We start from the raw sequence: 10,344 nt of genomic DNA, 5'->3' as shown, positions 1-10,344 counted from the left end.
CACCTGGAAAGAAAGTCTTAGCATGTTACATAAAGTTAGTAGAGGTCTCAGATGTAGTAAGATGTAAGTTATACAGCCTATTATATTTGGATAATTAATATTGAAGCATCGAAAATACACATTCATTAAAAAAAACTGGCAAGTATTAAGCATCTGAGAAAACTGAGTGAGGAAGTGAGGAATTACAGAGTACTGCATATGAATGTAAAGACCTGTCAAATACAGTAATTAAGGGAATAATTCACCCAGAAATCCAGCATCCATCATGGATGTAGAAGAATTTCATCAGAACAGATCATTTCTTAATCAGAAAAAGATTTGAAGTAATTTGCATTGTAACTTGCTCACCACTGGATTATCTGCAGTAAATGGGTGCCGTCAGAATAAGTGTGGATAAAAGCATCACAATAATCCACAAGTAAACAACCCGGCAGTTCTGGTAAAAATAAAATAAATAAAACAAATACATGTTTATAATTTTGTAATTTAAACTGTCACTTCTAACCAAAATAACAGACCATAATCCATTATCAAGTGATTAAATTATATTCCTTTTTATTCTTTCACATCAAAATTAGACATTTGTTGAGAACTGTTTTGGCTTGTAAACCGTGTTTGATCTGCACATATTTCTCTCCCGATTCAGACCAAACAACTTTTTCAATGGAGAAAAAAAATATATATATATTATGGATAGATAACTCATATTGTAGCTAAAAACAACAGAATTAAGTTAAAAAATTGATTTATTACAAACAGCTTTTGCTACACATTAATTGATGAACTGGAGTCCTGCATGTATCAGCTGTTTTGACTCTCATTCTGACGACATTCATTCACTGCAGAGGATTCTTTGCTGAGCAAGTGATGATATTCAAAATTCCTCAGATATGATCCTATGAAGAAAAACATATCTACATGTCAGATGGTCTGAGGGTGAATACATTTTCATTTTAGTTGAACTATTCCTTTAATAGTGTCTCATTATGTCTTTCTGTCTTTTATATTTCTAACAAAGCACTATAATAATATTTCAATCATTTTTTATATTGATCTACATTTCTCGGTGTCCTTACACTGCAATAAGGACCCGGCCTCGCATAGGGTGCTAGATTGACCCTCATTTTAGGGTACTTCCTTCAGCGCGAGACTGGCTCCTCTGATTAAGACATATGCTGTGGTGATAAAGGCGCGCGCTGCGTGGGGCTTAATTATTTGTCGATCCGCGCAGATGAGTCGAGATGCAATTAGAGGTTAATTGCGAAAGAAATCCGGAGCGTGGCTGGCACTGGCGAGGCGGATCATAATTAACTCACCCGCACAAATTGCGCATTTTTCCCTATCCGGCGGAAATGTGGATTGATTTTATTGCTGGATCACGCGTTATTGAGTTCGTCACCGCCTATAGGTCATAAGCGGGGAAGAAAGTTGCGCGTGTTATCCTATCAGATCAATACACTGAATGACTGTTCACGGGGTTACGGCACATTTAGGAAATATGCAGTTTAATACATAATTATCTAATCAATTTAAACTTTATTAAACGGTCTGTCCAAGCACAGTGGAGGTTTTGTAAAATAATTATCCATAGCTCTCTCCTTGATTCTAAAGGATGGCTGGCTTTTGATGAAGGAATAAATGATAGAAAATAATTAATTGTTAATAATCAGCCCCCTGGCTATTGAAAGGAAACGTGATGCATAAATAGTTGAATAACTATTTATATAATACCCTACTAACTAATAACTATAATAACTGGTTGGATGGTCGTTGCATTGAAGTTTATTGAATCACATTTATATTTTTAAATTACAAAAAACTTAGCAAAGTGTTTAAAGTGCAGACATGGTGTTAGTGTCATAATTTCCCATCCTAAAAAGTGAATTCAATTTTCGACACGTATTAATTTTGCTTTCATTGTAGGCCTAATGCAATTTCTCATAAGACTGACTTTCAGTTTTGAATTAAAAAATAAGTCAATTTAACTAGGCTATATGACTATATATATATATATATAGATATATATATAATTTATGTATATCAAATAAAGAATTCAACTGGTCATGAAAATTACGCGTACAATTATCGTACGTTTTCCATTTATAAATGTGTAAGTTATCCCTAAAGCGTTTGCATTGCATATAGAGTTTAAGAAGTGTTTGCTCTGTTTTAAATAAACATTTTCTAAGTAAGACAATCTGGGCTATTGCCTTTCCTCGCGCTCACCTCAAGTGCGGTTGCAGTGGACGCGTCGCTAGGGGGCGGGAAGAACACCTGTTTAAGTCCCTGTCAGCTGCTGCGCGTTCTGCTCAGCTGTCACATAGAGGCGTCGCTATAGGAGTATGCATGTCTACTGCTACGCATCATCCCATTGGTCCTTTCCGTGGTCTGGGTGGGACGCTCAGATGGGCCATGTGTATAAAGTGGTACATTGCTCCTTTCAGTGCTTCAGTGATACTGCGTGTCAGCGGTGGACAACGGTGCAAAAATAAGCTCTAGCCGTAAACGGTGACAGCAGTCCATGCATCTTTAAAAGTGACAGAGGAGGGAGGTGAATTTAAGTAGCCAGAATTCCGCATCCTTCGTCGGGCTGCGTCGGAGCGTCCCACCGGAGGAACTTAACGTTACGCACATTGTTGCGGTCCCTGTGTAAAAAGCAGCAGCAGCAGCAGCAGCATTCCTTTTGGACTTCGATGTTAAGTCTGACGTTTCCTGAACTTGTCGGGCGCGCATTTGTTGTGTAAAGGACTCTTCTGCGACGTGAGAAAAAGTTCTAGCTTTCTTCACATGAAAGCTTAAACTCTCTTGCCTCCGGTTAGACGGAACTTCAAACACGGAGGTGAAGAAGGATATTTGCAATCTCTGTTACGCAAAGGACGATTTCTCTGAAACCACATGTCATCTTTAACGCGGTGAAGCGAAGACGAGTCAGGTTGGTGGTTTTGAATGCACGAGTCTCAAGTTTCTGACGCCCTGGCCAGTGATATTAACGCGTGAATTTGACCTGGGATAAGTTGTCAACAAGAGGCAAACTGGCAGGTGTATAAGTACATTTACATGCATGGGCATACTTGTATCTCGCTGCACTATAAATAGAAGCTCGTGCTTATGTATTAAACGCTGGGCACTCATCTTCAGTCGTTTTCATCACAATCCCAGCGAAACCCACGCGTATCGCTTTGGCTGTTAGGGTTGGTGTCGTCGCATGGACTGACATGGCCACCGATCTCGCCATGAGCGCAGATTTGCCCAACAGCCCCCTGGCTATTGAATATGTCAACGACTTCGACCTCATGAAGTTTGAAGTCAAGAAAGAGCCTCCGGAGGCCGAACGCTATTGCCACCGCCTGCCCCCGGGCTCGCTATCCTCCACCCCAATCAGCACACCCTGCTCCTCGGTGCCTTCCTCGCCCAGTTTCTGTGCCCCCAGTCCCGGGTCGCAGCCTGTGCAGAACCTCGGAAATGGCGTCAGCAACAACAACAACAACAACAACAACCACCACCAAGGCTCCTCGGGCAAACCTCAGCTGGAAGATCTCTACTGGATTCCCAACTACCAGCATCACATCAGTCCAGAGGCCCTCAACCTGACGCCCGAGGACGCGGTGGAAGCGCTCATCGGTAACGCGCACCACCACCACCATCACCACCAGCCCTACGAGGGATATCGCGGTCAGCAGTACGTCGGAGAAGACCTCTCAGCGGCCACGAACGGGCACCACCACCCGGTGCACCACCACCAACATCACCACCACGGCCACCACGCGCGCATCGAGGACCGCTTCTCGGACGAGCAGCTGGTGAGCATGACGGTGCGCGAGCTCAACCGGCAACTGAGAGGCTTCAGCAAAGAAGAGGTGATCCGTCTCAAGCAGAAACGGCGAACCTTGAAGAACCGCGGCTATGCGCAGTCGTGCCGCTACAAGCGCGTGCAGCAGCGCCACATGCTCGAGAGCGAAAAGTGCACGCTCCAGAGCCAGGTGGAGCAACTCAAGCAAGACGTGGCGCGTCTGATCAAAGAGCGGGACCTGTACAAGGAGAAGTACGAGAAGCTCGCGAGCCGAACCTTTAACGGCGGAGGCGGCAACACTCGGGACCCGTCCAACGGCACTCACGGCAAAACCACTTCCACGGAATTCTTCATGTGAGAGTGATTCTTCTTAAAGACTTCTTCCGCACCAACGTATTCGTTTTTTTAAACCTTAATTGTTATGTTTTTCAGTGTGAATTTTATTTGCAGTTCTTATCTTAAATACTCAGTGTCCACTTTAGAACATACACTCTTGAAAATAAAGGTCTGATGCCATATAGGGAACTACAAAAAAATATTTTATTTTTAAGGACTTTATACATTTATGTAGCCTACTGGTGCTTTAAAGAACCCAAAACCAATTATGCAAATCTACAGAATCCGTAACATACTGCACTTTTTCTTTTCCAAAGAACTACCCACTTTTACCGCCAAAATGGTTAGCCTACTGGCAAGCAAGTCAAGTTTTTTGCTGAACTTAAAGTGCTAAAAGGATAAACTGAAGAACCTTTATTTTGTAAGAGTGTAGTCTAACATTACAGCGACATATATAAAGTCTTCACTCATTATTTGTGTACATATATTACTGTGACATAAAAGTCTTAAGGTTAGTGTAATGTTAGGATCATCTTCCACAGATACTGCACGGACCCCTCTACTTCATAACACATCCGCTCGAAATATGGGATCACGCATAACCTCCAAAGACACATCAGTTTTGAATTCTGTAAATTCATGTTGTTGTTGTTGTTTTTTTGTTTGTTTTTTTTTTTTTTTGTTATACGCTAACTGCAAAGTCCGACATGTTTTAAGACATACAGCTGCTTTCTTAACCTCTTATTCTTTTTTTGACGAGTCTTAATGGCGATGAGAACATACTGGAAACGAAACTTCAGTCTGCGAAGGGACTTTGTATGGAACAATGCTAATACTAAAACACTTATAAGCAGGAAAGGGAGATAGCAATACATCCTTGACTTTTCTCAGTCATGAACTGATGTTAAGGGGGCTTATGAACTTTGAGGGCCCTCAAGCATTGCCCAATTCTGCATTACCCCACCAATCCTGCATGCGGGACATGTATGGTACTCCAAACGCGCCAGGTCCTTTCTCTCTCTTCCTCATACAGCACTTGGATGAAAAGCATGGCCCTTAACCACTCTCTTCTCTTTCTCCTTTTTTCTTTTCTTCTGCCCGACACAAACCGTGTATGTGAAGGAACTCATGCGTTCTTGCGAAATCACATGAAATCCGTTCTTACATTTTCTTTTCTATTGTTTAAAAGTGCAGAATAAGAACAAAGAAAAAAACACCGAACTGAGCCAGAGTTATTTATTCCCAATTGTACATATGTAGAGGTCAAATGATGTGTTCATTTAACTTTCTTTTTAAAAAGGTCATTTCTGCTTGATTATTTAAAACGTCTTAATACGATGTTTGTATGTAGTAGCATGCAAATGACAAAGATATTCTCATCCTATTGAATATGTACAATTTCAAAGGAAGCCTACTGCACTACGATTTGAAGAATTGGGATTTCTATAACATTTCTTTTCCTCTGTGTTAATCGAATTGCTGTTATGGTGGACATTGTCGATCTAAATTGCATACAAATACGATGACTTTAATTGCTGCTAATATTCTATGCACCAAATTCGAAAGCAATTAACAGAAGCTCTGACTATGTGAATTTTGTATTTCAAAATAAATGAAGGTATGTAGAAAACTGGTTAGATATGGATATCAAAAATAACTGAGATCATCTCTTCAAGAACATTTATATATATATATATATAATTTGTCTTAATAACCTAATAATTGTCTAAATAAAGAACGACATAAAACTGTTAACTTCAAACATGGCAAACGTCGTTCATAGGGCAAGAAGGGTTGTTTTAACTTTTTATGACATAATAAAACTGTAGCATACTCTGTATAAAGCAGTTGCCTATTGTTCTGCATACAACATTGTGATGATAATAGGCTTCCGACCATACTGAATTACACCACAAGTAGATGTCATGAGATGAAATGCGGATATAATTCAACAATAGAGGGTTTGTGTGCAAACTTTGCTATAATTAATCATGCGCATTTGAGCTTGAAATATAGCCCACCTTCTTCAGGCTAAATGTAGAAGTTGCCAAAGTGGATTATCTAATGCACGTAAATTGTCTTAAGTCAGTTTTCAAATTCTTTCCGACCTGTGTATGCTTAATTTCCTAACAGATTTATCGGCCAGACTCCTAAAATAAGGTCACCAAGTATGCTCCTTTACCTGGGTTAGTATCTGCTTGATATCTCACCTGAAAACTACTGTTAACATTGATTAATTTATTTCGTTTAAATTATGAATTATGATACAGTTCGTTATGAAGCAATCTCTCTGTCTATTGGTCTAATTTGAGGCACAGCGGCTTGAGGTTACATAATGTGCTGTCATGTGTGCTGTCTTATGTAAAAAATAAATAAATGGGGGGAAAAAAGAAAAACAAAACTGTACATAGCCTATAATTTCTATATATTTATCGAAATTATTAATGTCCTTACGTGTCAGTAAGTCCAAACCAAAATGTTTCGAAATTGAATGTTGTTCAGAATCTTGTTTTCATAATGTTTAATAAAAACTCCTGTCAAATGCATCAGCCTCTTTTCCAATCACTCAACAAGTGTCTTTTCGTGGCTAAAATATGTGATTTATTGTTATATTAAAATCAAGATTCAGGTAAAAATCTGTTTTGCTTAAATGACAGATGAAATGAAAATAAATAAAAAAAAGTGTAAGGAAATAAAGATGTGTGTCTTTTTATTATATTTGGTTACGGTTTCAAAAATTAATTTAAATAATTCATATTAATTATATGAACTATGGAGGTTTATCAGACTACTAATGTAACATAAAGATTTATTTTATCATCGTAAAATGAACAGAAGGTCATAAATTCTTGGTACAGTGGCATTCGTTTATAACATTAACCTAAAACGTTTTGTTTACACAAATGTTTGAAAATAAATTTTTTAGATGAAAGTCGAAAGATAGGTAGGGCTCCACAAACGAGTTAACAGGGTGGTTTTATTCGTATATTCTTCGTGTTGTTCTTGTTATTTTTCTAATTATTGCTCGCAAACATCTCATATTTATCCAGTAGCTATTACGAAATTTGATCGATGATAATAAAAATAGTTTTTGTAATTCGTCGCTATCACGTTTTAGTTCACCCGAGTAATAAAACGATGATTTAAAATGATGATAAATTATATTTTTTTATATATAATGGCAAATATTAAAATATAATATATCGTAAAAGTTTGATCCGCTATTTACTGTTTAAGGTTATCCAGATTTCGCGAAGGTAGCCTTCTATTCTAATCACTGAATAATCTTCCTGTTAATTAATTTCCCCTTACTCCCAATTGCATTACCAAACCACATGTTCCTTAATGTGTATTAATATTATATCATAATAAACGTATTTCTAAAACTAAATGCTTTGAACAAGACTGTACAAGATTAGTTTGAGGAGATTTACGTGATGGTCCTCATCTTCTAATTTCGGGTTTCTTTTTCCAAGCTGTTGGAGCCTCTCGCAGGCTCGCGTTCTCAGTGTAGATGAAAAACAGCCTGTTGGTGGCTGAACTTTAGTTTTTGTTTTAAGTGTCATGGTCTCTGCACCTGTTGTTGTATCAAAGGATGGTTAGTCCCTATGTGTTTCACTTGACTTCTTCTGCTTCTGGCATTTTTATCAATGCTTGTGTGTCAGAGGCAACCCCAAAGGCTCTGATTATCGCAGATTTAATGCATGGATTTATAGGTATGATATGGATTCTTTTTTCTTACATTACATGAGACTCTGTAAAGCATTGTACCCACACATGATGTATTCTCTGCTTTAATGAACCATTAATTTGCACTTAAGAAAAGAGTAAAGAAAATGGTTTAAAATTAGAGAGAAACCCTTTTTTTGTCTTAATATTAAAGTCCAACATTTTCACTGGCATCAGTGTGCGTAATGTTGCATTACTTGCTCTCCATCATACCTGCCACTTATGAGCTATTTCGCCCAGCATATTAAGATTAATGGAAATCCCAAATGTTCTAAATTTTTTACACAGTGCTGTAACCAAGATGTCAGTATAACTCTCTGTCAGAGTTGCTTTGACCAGTAATGCCCTTTCCCTGTTCTCTGTGCAGTGTCATTTGTCATTTTTACAATAATTTGTAATTTTTAATACTTTTAATAGGTTTCATTGGAAATAATTAGACCTGTATTCTTGTTTGTGACTTGGTTGGTCTAGTGTGTTGTATGCAGTTTAGTGAATTAAAAGTAAACCAAGGGGGAAACACTGGGGTTCATCATCAGCAGATGTAGCAGATGTATTTAGCAAGTTTAAAAAAAGAAAGAATATTTGATAAAATCATACATTAATTGTTTGTCTCTCTGATTGTTTTAAAAGAATAAACTTTATTTTATTTCTTAAAACTTTTTTTTTTTCTTCAAGCATCTAAAAGTCAAACAGTCTCATCGGAGATACTTCAAGGTTAGATACACTTGACTATTGATACCGCAAGTTTATATCTTTCTTTTTTTTTTGTCCAGCCCAGAGGAGCATTTTGTTTGCAACTGACTCTTTGTGCAGGCATTGCTACTGTATAACAGACACTGATGCTTTTTTACTTTTTACTATTAAGAGTAGAAGACGGGAGGGCCGGCATGTATCTTTCTCAAACAGATATTCAGCCTGGGTGACACACACAGAGTAGCTAAACATGACATTTGTCATGTTTCTGTGTTATGCACACAACAGGCCACGTTTGGTTCGAGCAAGAGGTGGCCATTGAGATGCTGTCTGTCCTCGTTCAGCTTAGGCAGCATCCCAGACTGAAGCTCAATCTCAGCACGCCGTCGAACCCATCCCCCACACTTCTTCCCAACTTCCTCTCATTTCTGCTGTGTCAGAGGAGACAACGTGTGTGACAGTCATCACTTCATCCGTGTACCAGACTGACACACACATACACACACTGTGTTTTGTCTTAATAACAGGTTTGTATTAACTTGAATTTCTTGAATAACATCTGTTAATGCACGAGTGAACTGGAATAGTTTGAATAAGCAAAATGCCTATTTTTTTGTCTCCTTAATTATGTTTTTTTCCTTCTGTTTTTCAGCAACAGTATACATTCAAGATAGATGTATGGTACCAAAGGCACACGTTTGATCTTGCATGGTGGCAGCCATAGGCCAAGGTGCATTTACTGAAAGAGGGGAGAAGAGACTGAGGCAAGTAGGAAGAGAGAGTGAGAGGAAGAGGTAGTGTGTTCTTTGGCGTCTAGGCTGCATTGCTGATGAGATTCCCCTGTAGTCAGCGTCTCTATGGCTCAGTTTACAAGAGAGACAGCCGCACATTCACACACACACAATGCACTTCACACACTCACGAGGGCACTTTGGAAATGTGTATAATGTGTGTGCACTTGCATAAACCTCATATGTGGGCCTTCCTCTGCTGAGATTATTTGAAACAATACATTTAGAATCAAGCAAGCGATCTGTAGGCCTATGTCACCATGCGTTATATTGACTGTCAGACGGAGAGCTGAATTAACAATTGGATTCACAACGGTCATTTTCGATAGGTTGCAATAAAAAGCCTCCCCTCTAGAGGTCTGCACGCTGGCCACGTTTATTGGACGTGTTTGAAATCACAGACACACAATGTCGCAACCCCTAAAATAAATCGACAGCTTGATGAATCGCCTATGAAGCTCTATTAACGCTTAGCAGGTATTAATAATTATTTAGAACGCTTTCAGGATTGAATTAGTGACCCAGGGCGCGCACCGTGCGCGATCCCCAAACGCCGACAAACTCATTACTGCGGAACGGCTCCCTCCTCACCGCGAGCGGAGCCAGGGCGCAGCACCGACCCGCTGAAAAAAAGCAATTTACAGATGGTGAGTGAGCGACCCTTCGCCGCTGCAAACCGGCTGTCACACACACAAACGCGCGCGCCTGCACGCACACTCGCGCTGACACGCTGTGTGCTGAATAGACAAAGCGAAAAACATGCTATCACAGGGAGAAAATCTGAAACGCAAGCGATTTTTTCTTCAGTTTTTTTCTCCCCGTGCACCCGAAAATAAACAAATAAATAAACAAACGGACAAACAAATGGCTCCTAATGTTGAACCGTGCCTGATTATGGAAACGGGGAGATGATATGCAAGAAGATGAGCTTTTTTTCAGACTTTTTCCACTCGGCCAATTAGTGTGTGGAAAGAGCTCCTGTCAGTCACGTCCCACCTTGACAGC

The 10,344-nt window shown here is 39.3% G+C and overlaps 1 protein-coding gene across 1 annotated transcript; it reads left to right on the top strand.

The window, feature by feature from the left end:
* Positions 1-2,280: 2,280 nt before the first annotated feature.
* On the top strand, positions 2,281-6,671 carry LOC113100444 (transcription factor MafA-like). Its single transcript, XM_026265198.1, has one exon. The coding sequence runs from the start codon at positions 3,216-3,218 to the stop codon at positions 4,146-4,148; it is 933 nt and encodes a 310-aa protein (XP_026120983.1). The 5' UTR covers positions 2,281-3,215; the 3' UTR covers positions 4,149-6,671.
* Positions 6,672-10,344: the final 3,673 nt, after the last annotated feature.

Source organism: Carassius auratus, chromosome 6, assembly GCF_003368295.1.
Source record: "Carassius auratus strain Wakin chromosome 6, ASM336829v1, whole genome shotgun sequence".
NCBI classification, from domain to species: domain Eukaryota; kingdom Metazoa; phylum Chordata; class Actinopteri; order Cypriniformes; family Cyprinidae; genus Carassius; species Carassius auratus.
Note: the sequence above shows the minus strand (reverse complement) of the source record. Positions and strands in the feature narration are given on the sequence as shown.

What these genes read in the sequence shown, in the direction of transcription:
- LOC113100444 (XM_026265198.1), top strand. Translation starts at nt 3,216, where the DNA reads ATGGCCACCGATCTCGCCATGAGCGCAGATTTGCCCAACAGCCCCCTG.